This window comes from Durio zibethinus, chromosome 21 (assembly GCF_047325235.1).
Source record: "Durio zibethinus cultivar Kanyao isolate XHJ-2024 chromosome 21, ASM4732523v1, whole genome shotgun sequence".
NCBI classification, from domain to species: domain Eukaryota; kingdom Viridiplantae; phylum Streptophyta; class Magnoliopsida; order Malvales; family Malvaceae; genus Durio; species Durio zibethinus.
The window spans coordinates 5,295,186-5,321,604 of NC_143182.1; the positions used below are offsets into that span (position 1 = coordinate 5,295,186).

The 26,419-nt window shown below is 34.1% G+C and overlaps 4 protein-coding genes across 8 annotated transcripts; 2 read left to right on the forward strand and 2 right to left on the reverse strand.

Moving 5' to 3' along the window:
• Positions 1-9,548: 9,548 nt before the first annotated feature.
• LOC111305086 (uncharacterized protein OsI_027940-like) lies at positions 9,549-11,779 on the forward strand. Its single transcript, XM_022902283.2, has 6 exons — positions 9,549-9,645; positions 10,057-10,243; positions 10,830-10,986; positions 11,090-11,127; positions 11,221-11,293; positions 11,402-11,779. Exons 1-6 carry the CDS (start codon positions 9,641-9,643, stop codon positions 11,515-11,517), a joined length of 576 nt encoding a protein of 191 aa, XP_022758018.2. The 5' UTR covers positions 9,549-9,640; the 3' UTR covers positions 11,518-11,779.
• Positions 11,780-12,454: 675 nt separating this feature from the next.
• On the forward strand, positions 12,455-15,765 carry LOC111305084 (Transducin/WD40 repeat-like superfamily protein). Its single transcript, XM_022902280.2, has 8 exons — positions 12,455-12,697; positions 12,832-13,039; positions 13,143-13,238; positions 13,458-13,532; positions 13,765-13,875; positions 14,466-14,557; positions 14,879-14,963; positions 15,227-15,765. Exons 1-8 carry the CDS (start codon positions 12,570-12,572, stop codon positions 15,587-15,589), a joined length of 1,158 nt encoding a protein of 385 aa, XP_022758015.2. The 5' UTR covers positions 12,455-12,569; the 3' UTR covers positions 15,590-15,765.
• A 204-nt stretch (positions 15,766-15,969) lies between these two features.
• Positions 15,970-18,778, reverse strand: LOC149512796 (putative U6 snRNA-associated Sm-like protein LSm4). 3 transcript variants are annotated; one of them, XM_089750929.1, is made up of 8 exons: positions 18,371-18,778; positions 18,062-18,116; positions 17,806-17,847; positions 17,593-17,691; positions 17,396-17,473; positions 17,046-17,085; positions 16,426-16,587; positions 15,970-16,262 (listed from the first exon to the last, which is right to left on the reverse strand). In XM_089750929.1, the coding sequence occupies exons 2-8, from the start codon at positions 18,062-18,064 to the stop codon at positions 16,240-16,242; spliced, it is 447 nt and encodes a 148-aa protein (XP_089607055.1). In that variant the 5' UTR covers positions 18,065-18,116; positions 18,371-18,778; the 3' UTR covers positions 15,970-16,239. The 3 variants fall into 3 exon arrangements, with proteins under 3 accessions (XP_089607055.1, XP_089607056.1, XP_089607057.1); XM_089750930.1 differs by having other exon boundaries at positions 18,411-18,534; XM_089750931.1 differs by having other exon boundaries at positions 18,375-18,431.
• Positions 18,779-18,963: 185 nt separating this feature from the next.
• On the reverse strand, positions 18,964-26,165 carry PMS1 (DNA mismatch repair protein). Of its 3 annotated transcripts, none has more exons than XR_016331618.1 (11): positions 25,694-26,165; positions 25,284-25,607; positions 23,303-24,643; positions 22,597-22,874; positions 22,385-22,511; positions 21,923-21,991; positions 21,735-21,808; positions 20,687-20,752; positions 20,435-20,538; positions 19,677-19,956; positions 18,964-19,333 (listed from the first exon to the last, which is right to left on the reverse strand). XR_016331618.1 is itself a non-coding variant. In XM_022902277.2 (11 exons), the coding sequence occupies exons 1-11, from the start codon at positions 25,925-25,927 to the stop codon at positions 19,208-19,210; spliced, it is 2,925 nt and encodes a 974-aa protein (XP_022758012.2). In that variant the 5' UTR covers positions 25,928-26,165; the 3' UTR covers positions 18,964-19,207. The 3 variants fall into 3 exon arrangements, 1 of the variants encoding a protein (XP_022758012.2); XR_016331619.1 differs by having other exon boundaries at positions 19,677-19,858; positions 21,923-22,093; XM_022902277.2 differs by having other exon boundaries at positions 19,677-19,858.
• Between the last annotated feature and the right edge of the window lie 254 nt (positions 26,166-26,419).

A 26,419-nucleotide genomic window follows, 5' to 3' on the forward strand; every position in this document is an offset into this window, starting at 1 on the left:
AGAGTCGAATTAGGGTTAAAAGAAGAAATTAAAAAATCACTTAGGGTTGACCTAAAACTTGTTAAAAAACATAAAGATATAACCCTAACACAGATAACATCTTATTAGTAAAAGATAGTTAGTTATTATAATAAAAGAGTCAGATATAAGTAGATTGGAAAGAATAACCTGATACTTAAAAAAGTTAAAGCTTCAAGAGTAGATGATCGAGGTAAAAAATTAACCTCGACCTAGGAAAGATCATATATAATTAAAAAAATCATCCATGATGTGACCTATAAGCTACATGATAAAAATGGTAACATCATCCCAATAACGTGAAATATAGATAATTTAAAGGTTTATTTTCAATTGCTTGATCAAGCTTAGCTCACTATTGTATATGGTAATTGAATACAAAAATTAAATTATCCTTAATGAGCTTACGCCTAACCGATTTAACAAAATCTGACCTAAAACTTAGATAAATTTTTAAGTTAATTTAATCCAAGTGATTACGTAAATCCTTAGTTTAGTTAATTGGGTTCAAATTTCTTTGATTAACTGTGCTTAAACTTATGCAAATAAAAAAATTGTAAAAAAACTAAGCTAAAACTTGGCTAAACGAAACAAAAATTTTCTATTTCATTTTTGTTAAGTACAAAAGTTGTTTGTTACACAGGTTATCAAAATTTGAGGTCATTACAAAAATTGATCTCATACATTAACCAAAAATTAACAAAAGTTAAAAATAATCATGTGTCAATAATATTGATAGTAAGAGCAACAAGAGCATCATCCTTACGATGACCTCAGCTTCTTTGACTTCTTTCACCTCATCTTTAGCACCCAGTGCAACTTCAAGCTCGACATTTATGACCTCATCATCATTCTTCTCTTTTTCTTCCTCTTTCTCTTTCTCTTTCTCTTCGGGTTGATTTAAAAAAAGTTTCAATATGATATTGTTGATATCAATATAAAAAAGCTAAGGATGAGGGCAAAAAATTTAAACTATACTTCATCTTTAGCCAGCTGAAAGGCATCAGCACGTTCTTCATAAAGAACTTTATTTTTATTTGAAGGCACTCATTGAAAGCCTTAAACTCTTCTATATCTTTCGTATTCAACTCTTTCTCTTTCTTTTCCCTGGCCTTCAGCTTATACTTCAACTTTGCTATCTCGACTTGAGCATCGTTGAGCTTGAGCTCGACTTGCTCTTTCATAGACTCAGTCAAAGCCTTATCAACTAAGACGGCCTTTAACTTTTTGTCAGCTTGTCATTTTTTTCCTCAACTCAACCTTTTTTTTGTAGGATATGTTGAGGCTGGACTTAACATTACCTAATACGTTTGAGCTCTTTTTGTACTTTTTAGCCACGATAACCATATCTTTCTCGACCTTTAACATGTGGTCTATAACAAGGTAGGCATGGTGGAATGCTTGGTAAGTGTTTTCTAAGGGCTAAAGTGGAAACTTTTGTTATACTATATGAAAAAAACACAAACTTAAAAAAAATGAAAAATAATAAAAAATTGAGCTGAGGTCATGTAGTACTTACTAAGATGAGGGATCACAACCTTGTAAAATCTTTTCACTATGTCGAAGTTCATGGTAAGGTCATCGATTAGAGCATACTCCAATATTGTTGAGATCTTTTTCAAGCTAGGCCTTAATACCCTAGCTTCAGGGTTCTTGAAGGTGGAAGAAGAGACGTCCACTAGTGGTTTTTTACAGGAGAAGAAGGTGTTGGTGTTAATGTTAAGGACAGATCCCGGCCAACTCTTACTTTTTTTTTTTTAGATTATGAGAAAATGGTACAGTGATGTGTTGACAACCTTATCTTTCCAGCGAGATATGGCCTTAAGTTAAATTTTTTTGCCCTTCTTGGGCCTAGAGATGTATTGGTACAATTAAAGTCAAAGTCGTTGTTGTTAGCCATCTCTGTAAAATCAAGCTAATAGTTAGATAAAATTATGTTAAAATAAAATCCTATGAGGTTACTTTAAATTTATCTAAGTACTCCATCTTATTTATTACGTCGGAGGAGTTAGCTCGTGGGCATCAGTGATGAGCTCTTTCTTATGGATGTATTCTAAAATTTTATCCCAATATGATAAATCAGGATAGAAAGAGTCATCGGTATATCCATAAAATTTTATCCCGATATGATAAATCCAGGATAAAAAAAACCACCGGTGCATCCATAAAAGTGTCGAGCGAACTTCTTATCTCCCAGGCTTTAACCTCAGAAGTAGTCTTAACCTCAGGCTTACCATCTTTATTATTTTTTACTTCTCAAGGCAGAAAAATAGCAAATTTTAATTTTTTATTAAGCTTGAGTAATTGGTAAATAATTTATTATTGGACTAAGTTGTTATGTAGTACCACCTACTATCATTGGAGTACTTTTTAAGAGAAAAAATCTTTTAAATAGGGAAAGAAAATAAGGATAATATTTAAACGCTAACAAATAAGGATAAAGGTAATTTTGTACCATATAAAATTAGGGGTAAGTTGAGTGATAGTTAAATTACAAGAATTAAAAATTAAAACAAATAAAAAATGAAGTAAAAATCTCACACCGACCATAAAAGAATATCAATATACATAGTGCCGATATGAGTCCAGTCTATCAATGATCCAATCTAAGAAGTTCAGTATTATTATACTGCACCCTTCTCTGGGAAAAAGAAAAGTCATTACTAGAGCATGGACGTGATGAACTGAATACATGTTAAGATATTATTTAGGATTTACCACATTCTTTAGTTCGCTCATCACATTCTTGGAGATTATACTGAGGTCATAACGAGTATATTCAGGGACTTTGGCTAATTCATCCTGCTTTACAAGACTCTCTTTCTCATCATCACTTTCTTTTACTGAAGTACTCTTCTCCTCGTGTTCTTCTTTAGAACCTTTCTCATCATAATCTTTACCATCAAAATACCTTGACTAGTGAGGAGAACCGAGATTTTGATGTGAAATTATGGCTAAGAGCAACTCAACTTCGAAAGAAGAGGATAAGGTGGAAACACCTCAGAAGAGAAAAAAATCTTGACAAGAATTGATGGGGTGGAATAAAAGTGACAACAAGAGCATTGATAGGGGGAATAATAAAAGTAAAAGAAAATTAATATGACCAAACCCCAGAAAGAGAACAATCGTAGGTGAAAGAAGGTCGATCATAAAAAATTGACTGACATGAGAGACAAAAAAATGTGATGGATTTTGCAAGTCAAAGTTTCTTTGAGCACATAGCTCTTTCGTACTTAGGACCCATTCTTCTCTTGCCTTAGCATTTTTTTGTTTCATTATTGCCCTTTTTCGAACATCAGATTGAATCAAAAGGCCATTTTTTCACAATTATGGTTCTCGATGAATGGTATAATTAAATCGTTGTCATCTTGTTTGTATTGACCTCCTCTAGGTTTGACTCGCTAACTCTTGGCCTCCCCAGAACTTATACTAGAAGACATAGTTAAGAATACGTACTGAATAAAGCATAAAAAAACTCTAAGGTCAGAAAGCTTTTACGGTCGAAAAGTTCAAATCGGATTTAAAGCAAACAAAGAAACAAGGTGAAAAATTAGAGCCCTAACACCTTTTTATATAGTTGTGCGATATATTAGAGGAACAACTCAGATCATGCCATATGTTAGCTGAAAATGGATAAACATCTCTTTGTTTTCTCTATCTAAACTTTTTTCACTCAAACTATTTTTTTTACTTATTTAATGCTGTCAAATTGACCAAACTGGATGAACCTTAGCTCGAACCCACCAGACCAAACAACTCCCTAAAACAGACCGAATGCCCAACTTGTTGTTAAAGTTCAAAGTAAAGGCCCAAACTCAAATCCCTAAAATAAAACACAAGTCTCACATCGACTAGATGAGCTCCACTACTAATTTCAAATCACTCCGAATAATTTACACCTCGATAACTTTTAAAGTCGACCATGCACTCAACTCAAGGCATACACGTTAAATCAGCTCCTTACTAGATCAGATCACGACTCAAGATTATTTATCTTTCCATATTGGCCCCCTCTGTGATGTAGGCCTCAAATAATCAAATTTCACATCATTTTCATTTTTCCTACCTACCCTACATCGGATGCATCAATCAAACATCTAGTAGCATGATACTTAGACTGCTTGACAGGGGACAAAATATTAGGGACATATGGTGGTCAAAAAGGCATAATGGTCTTTTTTCTTCTTAGAAGCCTTCAACATACAAAAATGAGTATTTCTATCATTTGCGCCGATCTAACATGTTATGTCGGTTTGATATGTCTAGTGCTACATCAGCTTGGCACTATCATTATTGTCCCTTAATGGTCCCTTTATGGCTCACATATAAATATAAAGGTTCAAGCATTATTAAAGTAAGTTGATCTTAGACTCATTTTTTTCTTCTTACTTTCTTCCTTACCTCATTTTGTATAACTTGTGCATCAGAGTATAAACACAAAGAATACATCTTGCCTTTACCTATTATCGCCATTCTCTTCTAGTTTCCTAAGACTATCTTGAAGTCAGAGCTCAGCATAAACAATTCCAATCCCCAATCGAATTTAATGTACGTCATATGTGAAAAAAAAAAAACCCATAATACTCACATTATGAGTATCAATATTTTTGTGTTTATAATATTTAAGCATTTTTTTTTGTTATATTATAAGGGTAAAGCTTTAGTACAAATAATAAAAAAAAAAAACTTGATTTTAAATTATGCCATTGATGTTCTCTCAAGCGTCTTTAACTACTAAACTAAAAGCTTGATGATATATTCAAGCATTTCATTTAACGATAAATATATGCTTATTGTGCAAAAAAAAATCCTTGAAAAATTTATTGTGTTTCATTAAGGATAATACGTCATCTTACAAGAAAAAACAAGCTTGTGAACAACTGTTGAGGGAGAGAGAAAGAGAGAGAGAGAGAATCAAACTTTAATTACTTTTCAATTACACTTCTTGGAATCAGCCAAACCCACAAAAGAAAAGCAGAGACATGCAGAAACAAAAATAGTCACTACTTATTATACCAAAAGTATCCGAATTTGTCATAAGATATGAAGAGAGTACTTTTCATGCACATATACTTCTTACGGATTATGACTCGTTGCATGTGGAAAATATTAGCGTCACGTAATTGAGACTATTTTGGTGCCAACACGATGTCATCTCTAACATCAATACGATACGTGTTAATGCGTATCACACTTACCACACTCCATATTCACGGAATATATATGTAAATAGCTGGAACAGTTGCCCTCATTTTATTTATTACCATCGCGCTGTTTTGAAATAGACGTGATGAACAACTTATTCTTTTTTAACAACAAATAAAATTTTTACAGCTTAGTAAGAATAAGATTTCTTCAACACTATTAAGCAGTGCAGTGTTTACTGTTTACATACATAAGAAGACCTGATAACTTAAAATTCTACAAAAGGGAGGAAAATAAAAATACATATATTATAACCTAAGTAATAGTCAAAATATTAGCAAAGATAGTTGACTATAGTCCTCATTTATTTTGACAAATTTTTTATAAGAAAACTCATCTTATAACAATTTTTATCATTGTTCAATTGTGATGTTAAATGCTTAATTTATTTGCTTATGAAATTTTGGCTTAGTGATAAAAAGAAAGTCTTAAAATTTTGAGATTTTAGGTTCAAATTATATGGGTTTGGTTTAATTTTATATTAGATTTATTTATTTTATTAGTTGGTTTGTTTCTTTGATTAGTCAATGATTTCTTTATATATAGATGTAATTTTTGTATTTGTAATTTCATAAAAAAACACTTGATTTATTTTGTACCTATAATAAAAGAGTATATGTTGACATGAATAATCTAGAATTGATTTATGAGTATTTATATTACTTAATAAATATGAATTTAAATTAAAAATATTAAACTAAAAAAATAATAACTACATTCATTCATAATTAGTTAAATTTATAAATATCATAAATTTATAAATAATTAAATTTATGTAATTTAAAATAAAAAATTAATTAATTAATAGTAAAAAAAAATATTCATAACTGTTACGTGACAACAAATGAACTTCTTTAAGAACATGATTTTAATATAATGTATAGATTATATAAATAATATTTTATATAAATTTACCAAGAACCATCATTTTAACTATCATCTATCCCATTTAGTTGATGTTTTTATTTTTTATTCTTTTCACTTTGTTTACTATAAAAAGTAAAAACCATAAATACTCGTCAAAATAACCTAAAGAATTACTTTCGCAGTTAAAGCTTTATTTGAATTGTTTTTTTGTTGGTTACTTTATATTAATAACTCACGTGGATCATGTCCGAAGGACCTCTGGCCTACATAAGATGACAACTGAACCTATAGACGACCAAATTTAATTTTAAGTAGGATAGGTTTGAATGAGGCTACCTTTACAGGCTTTTTTAAAAGCACCATGGCAATTAGAAAATGCTTAATCCAATCTAAGCTATTTAATTGTTCTATACTATCTGAACATCAAATTAAGATGGAGGCATGGTGAAAGCGAATCGAGCTTTCAAAATTTGTGATACCATCATTTTGGTCAATGCTTCGATTTGCTAAATCATTTAAAGTATAAAAAAGGTGTAATGTCGATTCGATGTGTTTAAGCTTTCTATATTTGAGATTGGATCATCATTAATAAACCCAATTTTCATTATATAGTATTTTATTTTGTGTGCCGCCGCTGATTAACCCTTGAACTCGCAAACCCAAAGTCCAAAGAGGCCAGGAGAGTGCCAAACCTGGTAGACAATTTTTTTTTTTTCTTTTTGGCCAATAACCAGCTATAGAGATTCCTAGGCATATTTAATTTGGTTAATTTTGGTAGGAACCGAGGCGTGCGTACAGCAATCGTCAGTAACTCCAATGAGTAGCTAATAAGTCTAAACCGACAGCCCTCTATGGGGCCTCCTTGCTAGCCATTGGAAAGTCACCTCAGTTTTACATCAGAACTGTACTGCCCCGGGAGTAGCGCCAAGAACGTAAATCAGTAAAGCATCCATCCATTCCTGCCATGGCAAGTCTGGCTTCCACTTCCCCGGCATACTGACTTCTCAACTCACCAATTTCTTGCCGTATGAGTGGGTCATTGTCTTATTAGTCATTGGCCATTAGAGTGATTTTTTTTTTCTTCTTAAAAAAATTTGGATTATTATTAAGATCGTAAGAATAGAATCTAATCGAATATTTTTTTTGGTTAAAATTTAATTCGATTAGTAATAAATGAGATTATAAATAAATGAGTTCTTATCAAATCTTATAACATATGTTTGAGCTCAATTAATCTATTTTCAACGAATTTTAGTTGAATATAAATGAGCTTCAATTTTAAGTTTTAAATTTAAATTTTTAACTCATTATTATCAAAAAATCAAAATATTCACAATTAATTATTGATTTTATTAAACAAATGATCAGTAGATTTTGGGAATTTATAGGTTTACTTATATCTTATTTTAGTTCTTAAGCAATGTGAGATTTATTTGAGTAGTAAAAATAGTCTAGCGAAGGAAGATGATGGAAATATGTAAGATTTACCCATCCATCGTTTTGGTTCGTAATTAATGTGAGGTTATTTAAAGTGTTTATAACAAAAAATATCTTTAATAATCTAAATCAATTTTTATGAGGTTATTATTTAAAATATTTTTATAAAAAACATCATAAAATAATTTTCAATTTTTAAAGTTTAAGAGATTATTTAAGACGTTTTATGAAAAAAGCGTATTGAATAATTTAAAAAAAAATTAAAATTAATTATTCAATACGTTTTTTATAAAAATTACTTAAATAATCTCTTAGTAAAAAAATTGAATTAAATTATTCAATGTATTTTTAACAAAAAATACATTGAATAATCCCTTACAAAAAATTAATAAGGTTATTAAAGATGTTTATAACAAAAAACGTTTTCAATAATCCACTTCAAATTTTATGAGATTTAAGGTGTTTATGACAAAAAATGTCTTGAATAGTCCTCAATTTTTAGGGTTTAAGAGATTATTCAATGCATTTTCTAAGAAAAAAATATCTTGAATAATTCTCAAAAAAATTTTGGAGAGAATTATTCAATGCGTTTTTAGCAAAAAACGTATTGACTAATCTCTTAGTAAAATGATTGAAGGAGATTATTTAAGGTATTTTTTATCATAAACGCCTTTAATAATTCTATTAATTTTTTTTGCAATAAATTATTCAAGATGTTTTTGACTAAAAATGTTTTCAATAATTTACTTCAAAATTTATAACTTGATTATTTAATGTGTTTTTGGCAAAAATACCTTGAATAATTTATAATTTTTAGGGTTTAGAATTTAGAATTTAAGATATTATTCAAGGTGCTTTTTAGCAAAAAAATGTCACGAATAATCCAAAAAAAATTCAAGGTGATTATTCAAGGCATTTTCTAGGTAAAAACCCTTTAAATAATCTTAAAAAAAAATTGGAAAGGATTATTTAAATTATTTTTTATCAAAAATACTTTGAATAATCTCTTAATAAAAAAATTGAATGTTAATAATCAAATTTATTCACGAATATTAAACAAGCTTATTTACAAACATAAACGAATTGAATAGATCTTTGTTTATGTTCGATTCATTTAACAAACAAGCATAAAAATATTATTCAAGATTGATTGTTAAGTTTAATAAACAAACATAAATAAATAAAAACTAAACATATTTATAAACAGTTCGTCGTTCCGTTCATTTACACACTTAATTATTGCATTTTTTTTTCTCTGAAAAGGGCCTATTCAATTGCTGTTGCCAGGTTCATGCAACAGCAGCTGCAAGACAGCTTCTGAGTCCTGGCCCTTAGTACAAAAATGGGTTTTATTGGGCATTGTCCTTGCTTTTGTAAGCCTGGGCTGGGGTAGGAGGGTTTATGCTGTTTCGATGTTCCTTTATGCAAAATACAAATGAGTCTAATTTCAGGAAAGATGTCCTTTCTTTCTTGAAAGTACTTTAACAAGGAGCCTAAAAGGAATTAAACATTAAAGACTTGTTTGTTGCTCGCTACTTGCTATTAGTATAGTTTTTGTACACTACCTTAGCATCTTTTATCCATTTCATAGTGATTGGGGCTTAGGCCCAATGCTATCTTTTAACTATCACTACAACATAGTTAAATGTATTTTTGTGAGTTTTTTTTTTTAATTTAATTTGTTACACTTTCTGTTCTAATACTACTCCTACTAATTTATAGAGTAATAGACAATAATGAACATTAATAAAAACCTTAAACACAAATCCAAAAATACCAAAACCAAATTGAGCGCGCTCAATTGAACCAGTTACTAACGGGCCGGTTATATTGGGCTAGGCCTGGCTAACCAAGATTGCCCAGACTGTTGATGTGATATGATTTTGAACCGTCCGATTGCATTACTTTCATATCAAAAAAATCAAACGACGTTGATGTAATAAAGATAATAGAACTTTCCACACAATAAAAAATCTAGAAGGAAAGTACTAGAAGGGTTATTCTTTACCCACCCGAGTGCTGTCTTGTTGGAGTTATTTTAGTCGTTGCCTCTTGTGTTTGCTCTAGGGTTTTAGATTCCGTGCTTTCTTTCTTTCTCTACTCTCTACTAGCCATGAGGTGAGCTTAACAATCTTTCTTTATCTCTTCGTTTTAAAGATTTTTTTCCCTTGCATATTTCGAACCTTTGGCCCTGCTTTCTACCGATTTGATTGATATTACGCTTTTGCCATTTGTGTTCTTTGTCTGTTTCAACATGTGTTTCTTGATCTGTTCTTTGAGTATCTCTGATTAGTAATGATTGTTTTCTTTGTTTTTAATCTTCTTTGTCTTAAAATTCTATTTGGAAACTTAGGACAACAGGGGGAAAATACGGAACTTTCTAGATGGTTAAACATTTTTGGGAAAAAAAAAATGTTATAGTGGGGTTTTGATTAGGTTGCCTATCTGGGATTGTTACATTAGCAATTGTTTCGATTTGGGAATATTTTGGTTTGAATTGTTCTTTTATTAACTCTTTTTTCTTGCTAGTCGTCATCCCGAGGTGAAATGGGCTCAAAGAGCTGACAAGGTTTTTATAACGGTGCTATTACCTGATTCGAAGAATGCAAAGGTCAATCTTGAGCCAGAGGGAGTGTTTACTTTCTCTGCTACTGCTGGAACCGACAATAACCTGTATGAGTTGAGGTTGGATCTTCATGATAAGGTCAATGTAGAGGTAAGATATTGTTCTAGTAATTATTGAGAGTCAACAAAACATTTGTCTCATTTTTTCGGGATATTTGAGAGTCTAGGGTGTTGATGATGATGATGATGATCAGTGGATGATTGTGTTATGCGGTTGATTGGTTGCTTTTTAAGTGAATTCTGAATATTTGATAGCTAGCCTTTAGCCCTTTACTGTCATAATTGTAAATTAACATAAATTTCATGTTCTTTCATTTTTCAATTTTACCAAATAATGGATGAAAAGAAAATTAGTTCCGTTTTCACATTTTTGTCTTTCCAACTGATCATACGAACGGAAAGGAAAAGTATGTTTTCCATCTTTTTGCTTCTCTCCCTTCAAATTTTCATGTTTCCATTTTCCTATCCACTCTACCAAGTTAAGTTTAAATTCTTCCTGGAGCGCTTTCAAAGTGTTGCCTATTCATATGTGGTGTTTGCTACTGAAAAATGCCCTTGATGTATGTTTGTATGTCTTAGGATCAACATTCTTCCTTCCAAAAACTTGTTAATTTTGATATCTTGTGATTTTTTTTTTGTATGTTTATTTTTTTATTTTTTTTATTTTTGGAAATAAGGAAAGCAAAATAAATATAGGAGTCCGGAGCATATTCTGCATTTTGGGAAAGGCTGAGAAAGTGTGGTGGAAGAAATTATTGCGTGGGGATGGCAGGACCCCCCATTATGTCAAAGTGGACTGGGACAAATGGGTGGATGAAGATGAAGACAATGGTGGTAAGTATTGTCATTACTGATATTTCTCTGTTTGGATGGAATTGATGTAAAGACTGATGCATTTCAAACTGACAATTTGTTAATTGCTACTATTTTTTATTAGGTCTTGGTGATCTTGACTTAGGAGGCATGGACTTCTCGGTATGGATTTATGATATTTTATCTACAATATCTATTTTCAGCACTAACTTATGACAATGTCCTTTCTTACCTAATAATTGTGGTGTTATGCAGAACTTTGGAAATATGGGAATGGGTGGCATGGATGATGGTGGCATGGGTGACTTTGACGACAGTGATGATGAAGGTAAGAATGCTGCAGGGCTTTCTGGGTATTTTGCCTGTGATTACGTTTTCTCTTTGCTGGTTCATCATTAGTTTGGATGTTGGCTAAACTGATTTTCATCCATCATAGAGCAAGAAGTGACAAAGCCAACAGAGCAAGACACTAACAAGGCTGAAGGAGATGCAAAGCTGGAGGACCAAGGTGCTGGAACTTCAGAGAAGAAGGAAGCTGCACCAAGCACATGATATCATGTTAGCGGATGATATCAAATTCGGTTAATCTATAGTTGTGCACGTTATATATTATTTTTGGGTATCTTTGATGGGATCAAAGCGTGATGTTTTTCTAACTGCATGAGATTAAAAATTGCAGAGTCTGGCAAGATATATGTTTCTGTCTAATGGACAGGCAATTTAGGTCTCTTTGACTTGAATTTGGATGCTGTACCTGTACCGTTGAATCATTTGTTTGATGATGATCATTTAGAAATGAGATATCTTGAGTTCATCTGTGAGTGCAATCTTAATGTCCGGGAGGCAAGGATTACCAATTTCAGGTAGCGAGCTGTTGCCTCCTCGTGGTATTAGCCTGTTACAATGCGATTTGTATAATGAAAGATGGAAATTTGAACGAGGTTCACTTCCAAAACTAGCTGTTAATACCAGATTAATTTTGGTTAAGGGTATTAATTATGTGTTTATCCATGCCTTAATCTATATCTTAGGATTTAAAATCCTCATCTCGAGGTTATATTGTCCAAGAACATCGAGGATTTAGCAGTAGTTCTAAGTGTTTTAGAGGTTTGAGCATCTTACCCAATTTGGGAATCAAAGGTTATAAAATAACATTGCATGTTTGAAACCAAGGGTTTTAAACAAGTTACGTGAAATAATTATCAACTTTTTTTTTTCAAAAGCATTATAGGTCATTTGCTAAAATCATATATAATCGACACAAAGTCAAACATTTTGTACCTTAAATTAAAGAACTAAATCTGCGTATCCTTTATGGACTAAAAAAAAAAAAAGAAATTAGCATTAGTAATCTAATTTGATGCGTTTGGGTAAAAAAATAAAAATTGGTACTTAATAATGAAAAAAAAAAGGAGAATGAGGTGGCAAACATTGATTGGTTGCTAGAAGCCAGTTAAGCTGAACCTGACCGTTTGTAATCGACCGTCTTAAAACCCTAAACTCCCTACGCGCTCCTTTCCCTGCTTTGCCTCTTTACAATAGCGAAAGCTCAAAGTTACACAAAGATTGGAAAAAAGGCTGATACGGAGGAAGAATCTTCGCAGATGGAAGTAGAAGAACAAAAACAGCGACCACCTGTTCAGAATAATCAAAGCTCAACCATGAGATTTGGTCTAAAAAATTCTATCCAAACCAATTTTGGCGACGACTACGTTTTCCAAATCGTCTCCAAGTACGCTCTCTCTCATATAATCAATTCTAAAATGGGAAATTTTTTGAAGTTTCTTTTTTTTGCTTAAAATTCATGGTGATTATTTATTTTTGGTTTTTTTTTTTTTTTTTTGGGTGTAATGAATGAATTGCAAGGGATGATTGGACTTCCATGGCGGTATCATTGTCAACTAACTCTGTGAAACTTTACTCGCCAATGACGGGTCAATACTTTGGAGAGTGTAAGGGACATTCCTCTACTATCAATCATATCTCTTTCTCTGGTGCTTCCACTCCTCATGTTTTGCACTCTTGCTCCTCTGATGGAACCATTAGGGCGTGGGATACCAGAACTTTTCACCAAGTAATTCGTAGACCAGCCTGTAATTTTTTGTTTTGTTTTGTTTTTTTTTTACCAAATTTGGAATGTTCCTTCCTCTTAATTTTTGTGCCAATTTGTTTTGTAGGTTTCGTGTATAACTGCTGGTTCTTCGCGAGAGGTCTTTAGCTTCTCGTTTGGAGGGTCAGATGATAATCTTTTGGCCGCAGGATGCCAATCCCAGGTTTATTAATCTGTCTATCTTGGCATTTATCACATATTATGTCATAAAGTTATTTTTTTACCAGTTTAGATTGGCATCTGTTAGTTGTGGTTTTGTTGCAGCACTCTAGTCAATATGCTTATCCTTTGCGGGAAAACTTATTGGGCATAACTCTTTCTGAGACTGTCTCGGTTTTTCATGACTGTTTCTTCTTGCTTGTTGGTTATTTCAACAACACAGATATTTTTCTGGGATTGGAGGAACAAGAAGCAAGTTGCATGCTTAGAGGAATCCCATGTGGAGGATGTTACTCAGGTTAGTCTTGGCCCCTGTTCAATTTATTTGTCTACTTTGAGGTCAACGAGTTTCTATCATTTTTTTTACATCCCAATTTTTTTGGCTAATTATATTGCATGCTTGGCTGACTGAAGCTTAGCATAGATTAAACAATTTTATGCTTCAGCAATAAACTAGTAAAGGTTGGGATTTTGTTGGTTGAATCATGTAGCTTATTGTCACTATTGGTGTTTCTCCTTATTGTTGAAAGGTTCATTTCATCCCTGGCCATCAAAACAAACTGGCTTCTGCTTCTGTTGATGGATTGATATGCATATTTGATACCAGCGGATATATCAATGATGATGATCATCTTGAATCTGTAAGTGCGGACTTGTTTTTATTTTATTTTGTTTAGTGAACGGTCTACCCACTAGTAGATATCCTTCCCTCATCCTTTTAGAACTGTGAAGGCCGGTTTCTTCTCAAATCCTTGCTCCAACCATGAAAAACATTGAGCAGTTAAGCTAGATGGTAATTTCGTTGGAGTATTGTTATCAATAAATAATTGAAACTTTTTTGTTGGAGTTGAAGAGTTGTGATTAATTGCAAAATCATCCTGTGTTTCAGCACAGATTGGGTGGACTATGATTGCATACAGCTGATTAGCCTGTTAAGCAATCTGTTAACTCATCCTTATTAGTTAATTGTAAATACTTCTTATACATGATTTCCTGGTTCCCATCTGTTCCTTTTTCAAACTAATCTCCTTTCAGTCTACACACTCAACAGAAAAAGACGAGTTTGCTTGCCAGTAAACGAGTCTCATTCTGATGCTCATATTCTTAGAATTTAATGCTTTTTTGCTCGACTCAGTAGTTTGGAGAATGCATAGTTTCTTTTTGACAAATTCCTGCAACTGGTTTAGTGAACTTATCAGAATCAGATTTATTTTTTATCACAATATTTCAGGTTATCAATGTGGGAACTTCTATTGGGAAAGTTGGTCTTTTTGGGGACTCTTCTGAGAAGCTCTGGTGTTTGACAAATATTGAGACCTTAAGGTATCTTTACCCTTGATCCATAAATCATGAGGACTTGTTTTCTGAATTTGCAAAATATTGGGAGATGGAATCTGCTCTGTTCTCTTTGTTTAGAGCGGCTGAATTAAGACCTGCTTTTACTTCCTTAGAATACTTGATACAGAAAATATGTTACGTTTAAAAAGATACAGGCAGATTGTTGCTTGATTGTCCTTCTTACGTTCCATCCTAATCAACTATCAGTTTAGATGTTAAAGCTTGACAAGCCTGCTCCAATATGTTTTAAATAAACAAATTTTATCCGGAAGTAGTGCTCAGACATTATTTAACGACAACTTGTAGTGTATGGAATTGGAAGGATGGTACAAATGAAGCAAACTTAGAGGATGCTCGAACATTAGCATCAGACAGTTGGACATTGGATCATGTAAGTTCAAAATATAATTGAATTTGTTTATTATCTTTATGTTGTTACAAGTCATTTTAGAAGTCTAAAATTGGAGCTTTTGCTTTTAGCCCCGAGAAAATCATTTTCAACAATTAGAAAAGCTTTAGCTTTTCTTTAAACCCCCTCCAAAAAACTTTTGGTCTTTCTAAGCGTCAAGCAACTCTGAAATTGGATAAAACATGCACTAGATTTTATTCAAGATCTTTTACCCCATTGGAAATTTTGCCTTCCTGTTTTTGCAGGTTGATTATTTTGTTGATTGTCACTGTTCTGGAGGAGAAAATTTATGGGCGATTGGTGGGACTAGTGCTGGCTCTTTAGGTTATTTTCCGGTAAGGCATAAAGGAGCAGCAGTGATAGAACCCGCAGAAGCAGTTCTTGGGGGTGGCCATATGGGTGTTGTTAGGAGCATATTGCCTATGTCAAACTTGCATAGTGGACCTGCTCAAAGCCGAGGCATTTTTGGATGGACTGGTGGTGAGGATGGTCGCTTGTGCTGTTGGATGGGCGATGATTCCCCGGAGATCAATCGATCCTGGATCTCAAGTTCATTGGTCATGAAGTCACCACGAACTCACAAAAAAAGTAGGCATCATCCCTACTAAATATTCACGGGTCGGCTCATGCTTTGTCATCTGATAGCTCTGTTGGAACTTTTATCATTTCCCTCAAAGTTTTCCCAGTTCAGCAAGAAGTGTTGTGAATTATCAGTACCTTATGTAAGAAAGCACTAGAAAATGAAAATCTTCTACCATTTAAAGCGATAGTTTCATTCTTTTTTTTTTGTTTTTGTTTTTTCAGCAGATTAGCTTCTATGAAGGGGTAGCCTTCCACCCTTTGGAACCTCCTCTTACTCCCATCCCCATCTCTCTCTCTCCTCTCCTCAACATGTGGTCTATCACAAATTTGGAGCTCTGTAAATTGTATTTCGAGAAGACAAATAAATTCATTCCAACTAGTAGGCAGGTGATAAGTCTCAAGCAAGTCGACAACACAACGGCAGAGATATAATCATTTAACTTTAACGCATAAATTTTACAGTAAATTGTCTTACAAGATACAACGTCGATGAGATAAAAGGGCAAAAACCACAACACAACATCCTTAACTGAGTTCTGCGATGCTACCTGATATTTGGGCACTTAAGAAAACTACTCTGACATAGTTAACCAAAAGGAAGAACCCAACTTGAGTCAATTGGATGCAACCTGCTTCTAAAAATGGTAAGGTGACCCCAAAATAAAGCATTATCACATCAACCTCGACCCCGGCCACCACCTGTCACCAGAAGGAAAAGCAGCAGTCCATTAGTCTGAATTTGTCAAATGTTAAACCGGCCATGACAGATTATTCAATCATCTGCTAAAATACAAAAGGATTTTGCAGAGTATTTTCAATGCCAAAACACACTCTAGAGCAGCTGTTTTTTCAGCAATTTTACCTCTGCTTCCACTGGTCTTTCCACCTGAACCACCCCTGCCTCGTCCTCCTGCACCCTTGGCACCATCATCTAGACCACGCCCAACTCCTTTTGGTTGCCTTCCACCAGGACCATCTTCTCTGCCTCTACCTCTGCCACGGCCTACACCAGGAGGCTTTCTATCTGAAAAGGTCAGCAAAATCAAACAGCCAGGTTAAGAACTCCAGTTTTCAAATGCAGAAATCTCTAAAAGTATCAAGTATCAACCTCAAGGGCAAGGTTTTGATGCAGTTGGCACCCAAGTCATCATGCGGTCTTCTAGATGCACAGAATACAATATAACAGAAAATAAAAGAAAAAAAGGGGGGGGGGGGGAGGAAGCTGGAGGAAGAATTCTATGAAGCAGAAATAAAAAGGATGGAATACAATGGACTGTGTACATAGGAAAATTACATTACTTTCAGCATACAATTATCCAAGTACAATTTAAACTGCAACATACACTTAGGAGAATATTAGTATATATGGTTGCAATGCAACTCTTCAGAGAAACTTACTAGTACCCAAATGTTTCTACTTGAATTGAATACTAAGATAATGAACCATGCCTTTAAATAGCTAGTAAGAGAATTAAATCATACCTGCACGACTCTTTGTTTCTTCCTGAACTTTATCAATTACCTGAAATTTAATGGACAATGGTAAAGTTATTAAGATTATTAGACCTAAAATTTGTCTTTCTTTAGAGATGGCAGATGTTTTCTAATAAAAACAAACCATTACCCAGTTAGCTCCAGCAAAAAAACACTCATTTTAACACCACAAAGTTTCTTCAACAAAAATAGCTAAAATCCACTCTATTCTTTTATGAAGACAACAATGATCCAAGCATTTATAAAATTGAAGAGTGAATGAAATTAAAGTAATAACTACTCTTACCTATGCAAGGTTTTGACACCAAACAACAGCATATACAATGAGTAAAAGGTACCTCATCAGGAACTCGAAGATACTTGATTGTATTTCCACGGATATAGCATTCAGGCATTCGCCAAAACCTATCTCCATCCTACAATATGTTTTCCATCACACTCCAACCATAATTTAAAAAAAGATCAACATACTTACATTTATTCCTAGAAGCAAATGAAATAAAATAAGAAATATTGAATGAACTGATATTAGTGCCTTTGAAGTACAGATAACTTCACGAAGATGGATGTTCATCCAAGTGTCGCAATTGACCAAATGTCCATTATAAGTCTCCCCATTTTTCAGTTCCACTAACTGTTAGCGAACAGAAAAACAAAATCACAAAGCTGATTCAAAAATCAACAACAGAAGCAAACTTTTTGCACTGTAAGTCCAAAACGGGAATGCAAGGGAAAGTAATGCTCTTACCATAGGATGGCCCTGTGCAGTTTTTAGTAGAGAAAGAGGAAGCTGCCCAAGGTTTACATATTGATAAAACGGGTTAGCCGAGGAAAGTAGATAAAATATTAAAAAAAAAAAAACCCCTTAACAGAAACCAAAATAACCCAAAAACGCTTTGTCATCAAACGAAAAGCCGCCTTCTCTTTTTTTTTTTTTTTCGATTTCCCCAATTTTCATGCAATTCCTAAGCAATCAAAACGACAAGTTAAAAAGAGTAACATACCATTTTTTTTTGTCTCTTCGGAATGAAGTACAAACCTAACGAAGAACAAAAAAAGCTGCAAGAAAAAAAGGAAAGGGCAATGTTATAAAAAATAAGATGAAGAAAAGGATTTAAAAATCGTGGAATTGGAATCTTATTTGCAGTAGAACAAATTATGTTTTAAAGTTTAAACCCTAGCGCAGTCAAAGAATAATATACTAGTAATAATTACTAGTAGTAATTAAAGCTATGTTTTGGTAGAAAATAGAGGAAAAAACGTTAATCAATCGGCTTAAAACCCTAAATAATGAAAGAGGAAATCGAAAATACCAACAAGAGAGATGAAGAGAGCTGAGGAGAGAAAGACAACCTTCAGGCTTCCAGTCGATCTCACTTTTTTAAAAAAAAAATTTTGTTGACAAAATAAACCTCAGCTAGAGGTTTAAATAAAGAGTTTGATTTGAGGGGGATCCAGGCGGGGTTTTCATTTTTGCCCACAGTCTATTATTTGACCGCATTTTGTCTTTAACACTTTAACCAATCTGACGTGAGCGAACCGACAGGTTTTGTCTTTTTTTTACTAGTTGTACTTGCACAAGATTGTCACCGCCCTGACGCATTTGTTCAGCTTCATAGTATCATTGACTGTGGCTTAATGTGATAAGACGAGATGAAAAACATTTGGAATCCAATGTTGTGAATTTGGGTGAGATATGACAGCAAGAGCCTAATCTGCACCTGTAAATAGTTTCATGGGTTAGTATCTGACCCAGCAAATTTAGATAATTCGGAGCCAGTTTCACCTTTTATCTCGTTCCATAGAATTTAGGCTGAAAGTCCACCAACAAGAAACCCTTTTCTTTTTTTTTTTATTTTTGTTTTAACCACGTCATTTTTGCCACCTTGGTTCCTAGGCTGGACGCTTGTTTGAGTATCAAGACGAGAATTAAATCCTTTATTCATCTTTGGAACAACATTACTCAAACAAAAAGAGAACAATAAAGCCACAAGGAACCGATCAGGCAGCCATTCCTAGTATGTACATTTACAGCGCTTGTCACTACTCATTAGCGAACATCTATCGAAATGAGGAATGAAAGGAAACTATATTCATATACAGAATAAGTTAACGAAAAGATAAAGAGGCAAAACCACAGGGAAGGTGGATCAAGAGCTTGTGTCATTTTCATCTGGTCCTTTGCTTAAGACTGTCAGGTCTACCAAATGTCGCATTGTTGGCCGGCCATGTGGGCAATTCCACGGAGACTTCAAGTCTGCCAAATGCTCAAGTATCTGGGAAAATCACGTAAAACTTGAGCTGTAATCATTTTGTGTATCCATTAATGTGTTTAATTGTAACTAATCAAGCATTTGACTAAACCAATATCCCAATGAGAACCTTCGCATAAGAGTGTATAATAGACATCAGAAACAGAGAAATTGCGGCCGAACATCAAGCGTGATTTGTGGGGTTAGGAATTGGATAAAGCAGCCATGGTCCATCGGGTGGAGACACACAAATCCAACAAATATATTTAAAGCCTATATATGCTAGCAAGTACCATGTATGTGTTCACAAAATATAATGCTTCACTATGAGAACAAAGTTCAGGTCACTGCTGGCTAAGGTCATTACCTTCTGCATTTCATTTCGTCCAAGTGGATCTCCAATCATGACGGATGATCTGCAAGCACGAGACGCCAACATTGCACGAACTCTAGTTGGGCAAACAGAACCAGATGTGTCCATTTTGTAACTACTGATCATTAAGCATTCTCCTTGACTATCAGCAAGAGTAGAAATTAAGTCCTTGACGTCTGTTTATGGATACATCATTAATCAATATGTTAATATGTTGTAGAGACAATCTTTTCAACTTCAATACGCCTCTACTTATAATAAACACATCATTGCACTGCATGAAACAACAATAGTCTATCAACAAAGATTAATCAGGTGCATATTCTCAGGACAGGCAAAGTTTATAAAATGTCTATTTTTTCCAGATTTTAAATTCACTCCAAGATAATTAGTGCTCCTATGCCAGATGCCTTTCTTTTTCATATGAGCAGTTATTTTGTGTTTCAGCATGTGGTATGTGAGTCTAAAAATGGCACACCTAGTCATATCTACTCGTACACACGGGCATGGCATACAATTATTATTCTGTTCTCACCATCTTGATATCCATTTTTCTTTTTTAAATTGCCATGTTCACATTTACACTTTATAGCATGTCTGTATTCAAGGAAATTAGTTGCAAGTCAAACAGTACATCTATAAATTCTAACATCCTATGAGTAGCTTAAACTGTATACCGTAAAGAGGTAAATTTGCTTGAATAAAGAACAATGATCAATTAAACACTTAAGGATACCAAAAAGGAGGGCTACCTTCGACTCCAAAAGTAATGTTTTTACTGAAGGGAACAGCTCTGAGCATAAATTGTTGCCCTGGTGGAGCATGTGGATCCTCTTCCAAAACAAACCCATTTTTCCTGAAAAAACAAGATAAAAATTCATAAAGCACCATAAGAAGATTTACTTCAGATATGTCACATGTAAATTGAAGTTTCAAAGAATTCAGCAAGAACAAAATACGCTTATAAATGAATGAAAGGAACCACATCCAATAGAAAATTGAACCTGATTATGTCCATATGCATTGAAGCAACTACTTCTTCTTCAGGAGATAGCTCCAATCTCAGTGGCCTGGACATAGTTAGAAGTCAACTTCAGAATACAATTCTCATTGGAAATTAAAATGATCTCCATAAGCAGAAAAATAGTAGGAAAATAAATGGAAATAAACAGCTGCAAGTCTTGAACTACCAATCCAAAACAATAAAGGTTATTTAGTTCAACACCTCGCTACTTTTGTATTCCACACCTTCCTAATCCAATTACATCGACCATTATGAATGATGCTTCAGAGCAATGACAATAATAATATCAGTCATACCAGTTCCACCCGTTGAATGAAAAACTTAGAAGCTAGATATATTCAAATTTCTAGCAGACATGAATTAATGCATGACTATTGTGTAGCCTTTGCCTATGCTGCATCAAAAATTTGGTCAGAAGCTTCAGAAGAAGGGACAGCTCAATGGGTGCTTCAGAAGCCACATGATGGTATCCATTAGCTCAAATACAGTTCACCTAACCGATTTGACAGGCTACAATTACAGGATACCCCAGACAGCAATATATATAACCAATTATTTAGATTGTTCTCTTCAAAGTGATCATATCCATCCGAATCTACTTTATTTACTACAACAATTAGATAAGAAAGAATCCTAGCATCAGGATTCCGAGCAAAGCTTCATGCAATTTTTTAATTATTAATTTGGTGCACTTGTAGGATCTAATTACTTGTCTTCAATCATCATCATCTAAAATACTTTGCATCTGATTTCGGCATCAATCGTCAACTTATCAATAAACTGACTCATAACATGCAATAAAATTAAATAGACAAGAAAATGCGCACTGCAACATTGATAGTCATTATTATTCAACTGTTATATCTATTAAAACACCAACATAAGGACATTATACCACATGCAATATGCCTTGCTAGAGACATAAATGACAAAGGCATAGCACAATTTGGCTTTCTTCAACATTCCTTTTCCACTACTACACGAAGCATTTCAAAATAAGTAATTCAATAACGATCATAATTCCTCACCGAAGCAAAGGCTGCTGGTTCAAGATGGTCGATTGAGCAAGACGCTCAAAATTATATTTCTCATCAGCAGCATGCTGAAAATACAGAGATCTTATTTAATTTTTTAAAAAAGGACAAGCAAAAAATTAATTTTATATGAAATGACAAACCAAGCAATCATGAGAAAACAAAGTTAGCTCAGATATTACCTGATCCACAATAAATAAATCTTGGTCTAACTTCCCAATGATGAAACCAAGATTAAATTGCCCAATCACCTTTGAAACAGAAGCAACCATTTGTCATTACTAATTAAAGATGACAGTATTTCATGCATGCATAAATTCAGCCAACGAGTTCACAGTTTCAGACCTGCACAGCTTCAAAGATGTCAGAAAACTAACCTGCCTGATTATCAACATTATTAACAATTCATAATAGACATTACGTTGAGTTCATGCTAGTCACAATTGAAACCTAACCAGAGACTATAAACTAACTCAGTAGCATCAAAGTGCTCCTATATCTTCAGTACAATCAACTGAATCAAACTTTTATGAATTTAGCTTTCAAGAAATTCATGCATATCTGCAAAAAGCATAAGCTAGGCAACTAAGTGTTTCCCACAAGACTCTAAACCCAACAGAACAAAAGAAAATATAGCATAAAACCTTCATTCGGCTAAAGTCTTCTTTTTTGAAAAGTTTCTCTAACTCTGTAGTAGCTGCAGCTAAAGCTTGTGTTTTTTTCTCCTCATTCTCTGGTTGAGAAAGCCCAAGCGTTGCAGCAGTATAACACCTATTGGCAATAATGAAAATCAAATTACTAAAAAAGAACTTGATAACCATTTTGCTACTAGGATTGAAGCTTTTACTTCATGGACCTTTTCGTCTTCATGCTCTGAAATCTGTCACCAGTGTACAGTATTCTTGACATCCTCTGCCGCCTCTTTGTCAATAGGTCTTGAAATCTAAACTCCAAGGTGGAACATATCTTTTGACCAGACGAAGGCATGGGAACACTTACAACTAAAGCGGAGGATAAAGACTCTGAAGTTAAAGCTGTAGATGCTTTCTCAAGTACACCCTCAGGAATCTTGCTGAATGATTCAATTAATTCTATACCAGCTGAAGGCACTGCTTTTTCATGATCCTCTAATTCCTGTAAAAAAACTAGCTGAAATCAGAAAAGAAAAACATTGATAACATTTAGACTTTTGGGTCAATCTTCATGTTCATGAAGGATTGTACCATAACAAGGATTTCAATGTAGGTTGCCTGGAGAGAGGGTAGCTTCATTGCAAATAACTGTCTGATACAGATCTTTTTATAACCACAACCAAATACTCAAGTTCATTTGAGGTATCTGATATATGTTTGACTCGGATATGATAGGTAAAATGACGATTCAAATAGCACAGATTAACAGTTTGTTTTGAAAGGGACCACGTTCTCTAATATGGTTATGCATTTAGTTGGACTTACTTTTATTATGAATATAAAGTTTATCGAGCTTACTTTTCTCTTTTTGTTTCTTGGACTGGTAAAGCAGGACAGACCAAGTTAAGAATAGATAATAGGTCCATGTACCTCTCCAGGTTTTCCATCATTATTGTTGCCTCTAGGAGAACAATGATTTTCAATTTCATCAAAGATGCAATCCACTCTCAGAAATTTTCTTGGCTCATTCTCATTCACCTCAGAAGAATCATCAACTTGATCTCTTGCTTCCAAATCATGCATTTCTGATTGGTTGTTCTTCAATTGGTTATGAAGACTTTGATTTCTTAAGACAGGCACTTCAGATAACACAGTACTAATGCTTTCATGCTTCCTCTTACTAACGGTTACAAATTTGTTCAGTGATGATTGAACATAGTCTGAATGGCTATTAGAATCTCTACTTACAGAAATTCCTTTCCTAATTGCAGTTGAGGGGGATGAAGAATCCTTGTTAGCTATACTGTTCATATGAGTTGTCAATCCCCCATCATTAGACTCTGTAAAACCATCAACTTTATTAGTTCCATGAATTCTTAAAGTGAAGTCCTTCCTCAAGACATGCTCATGATGACTAAGGATTGATCCTCCTGATAAATCCTTGTTAGCTGTACCATCCTTATGAGTCGTCAATTGCCCTGCATTAGCCTCTATAACACCATCAATCTTCGTTGTTCCCTGTACTCTTAGAGTCAAGTCCTTCCTTAATGAGTTCTCATGATCACTAGCAACTGATCCTTCCGATAACTGCAAACTTTGAGCATTTATTTTAACTGTTCTAGGAGAGGTTTTACCCTCTACAGAATGTTCCCTCATGGAAACTTTTGAATTGATTCCAGCTGGAGGTAACTGTTCTGGAAAGATATTAGATTTTTCCAGTGAAGAGCAAAACTCAGAGAAATCAGCTTCCTTAGAGTTCTCCTCAACTTTATTAACATAGAAATTGGCATTATGTGAGGAATATATCTGCTGCAAACCCTCTCTCAGAGATTGCAAAATTGAGCTTTCGTCGGAAAAGAATACTTTTCTTTTATCAGGACTCACATTGACATCACATGCTCTAGTTGGAATGATAAAATTCATTATAGCTATGGGATACTGCCTAGAGTTTGCACCTTTATATAATTCATTCACAAGCTTGCTGACTTTAGGCATATCCACTGGTCTACCATTTACAAAGAAGTATTGTCTGTCTCCCAGATTGCGGCCACTACCCTGTCCAGACTTGGAAAGAAACCCCTCAACTTTGCTTCCATCTGATATACATATAGACAAAGGCTCTAAGCAGCTAAATGTGTTCAGGCCAAACACTTGTATGATGTTATCTTTGAGGGAACCACTTCCTTGCGTTTTAAGTACTACAGACTTTGCATTCTTTCCAGTCGTGTTGCTGCAGACTAGCCTAACTCCTTTTGCTGTAAGTGCATATGCCTGTATTTTGAAGAACACGAGAAAATATCCTTTTACCCACAAAATTCTAAAAACGGTGAAAGGAAGAGTGAAAACCAGCTCATTGAAGACATACCACATAGCGATGATTGAGGTATTCCTAATTTTTAATAAAGAGAGGAGACGAAAAAGCCAAATGATAATCATCATAGTAAGGGGCATTAAACTCTTTATAGACTACTAATTCTATGCTATAACTATGCATCTATGTGTAATGATGACACCATAAATCATGTGCAAGACACTACAAGGTTACGCAAACATCTGAACATTAAATCATTAAGCATTACATACACTCCAACCATAATTCATAGGCATTATTTGTTAATGTCTTCTTGAAAATGAAATGAATCACAAATCCTATTACAAACAGGATTTCATATGAATGGACCTTCTAAATCAAGGACAAAGCCTCATAAATCCACAAATTCATAAGCTTTGTTTTAACACAGTTATAGTATGCCATATTAACACATTATTTCAAACCTATTTCACAATCTCAAATAAAAATAACACATGAAGCATGATCCAATGTTGTTTTTATCCACGCATCAAAAGTAGACCTATATAACAAGTAATAAACTGCAATTTTAAAGCTTTTAACACCCATGGATGCACTCACATTCAACAAGGAAATAAGTTTGCCATACTCCTTGCGTATGTTGCGACGAAACTCCTTGCTTCGCACTGGTAGATTCGAGAACAGCTTCTTTACAGTGACACTAGTACCAATTTGCCGCGCAGTTTTGTTCTCAGCTATCAACAAACCTGAATGATCAAAAGTTAAATGCGTTGCAACGGATTCATTTTTCGTTCTCGTTTCAATAGTCAGATTCCCCAAAGCGCAAAGTGAACTCAATGCCTCCCCTCTAAATCCAAACGTAGTCAGAGACTCAAGGTCTGTAAAATCCGCAAGCTTTGATGTATGATGCTTAAGTGCCACGACCTACAAAATAAAAAAAAATTAAAATTACAAAAAATGAAGCAAAAGAAATGGCGACAATTTTGTATTGCTGATGGAGGATTATTTACCTTGAAATTATTGGGTGAAATGCCGCAGCCATTATCGATGACCTGAAACCATTCTTCTCCGTACTCCTTGAGAGCGACTTCGATGCTGGTGGCTCCGGAGTCGAGGCTATTCTCAACGAGTTCCTTGACGGCGGAGGAGAGGTCTAATATGACTTGACCGGCGCAGATTCTGTGGACGACGCCTTTGTTTATGGGCTTAATTACAGGGGAATTAGACGGAGCCGGTCCTTCCATTAAAAGCGAGTTAAAAGTTCAATGAACCGAGCATTTACGAGCAACTCGAACGAAAATACCCTAGAAACGGAATTACGAGCATGGAGAATTACGCAATGCGAAGCAAAAAGTTAGGATTAGGGTTTAGCACGGAGAGAGAGGAGTGGGTAGGAGAATGACTAAAACCCTATTTCGCTAGACTTTGCCGCCAAAACAGAAGCGATGCAAAAGAGCTTGTTACTTTGCGCCAGTAAGAAATAACAATTCTCGACACAAACAAATATTTTTTAAACAAAACTCAGAGTGGATTATTATTATTATTATTATTATTTTTAAATTCGGCACCTAGGACCGGCCGCCCTTTGCCCTTTTTGTGTACTATATTTTTGTTTGCTATGTAAAGTTGAAAGGTTTGGCTCAAAAAAAGAATTAATCTTGAGCATTTTCTATTTGAACAATTTTTTTCTGCTTACCCCATCGATAATATGGACGACAGGTTGGCAATGGATTAAC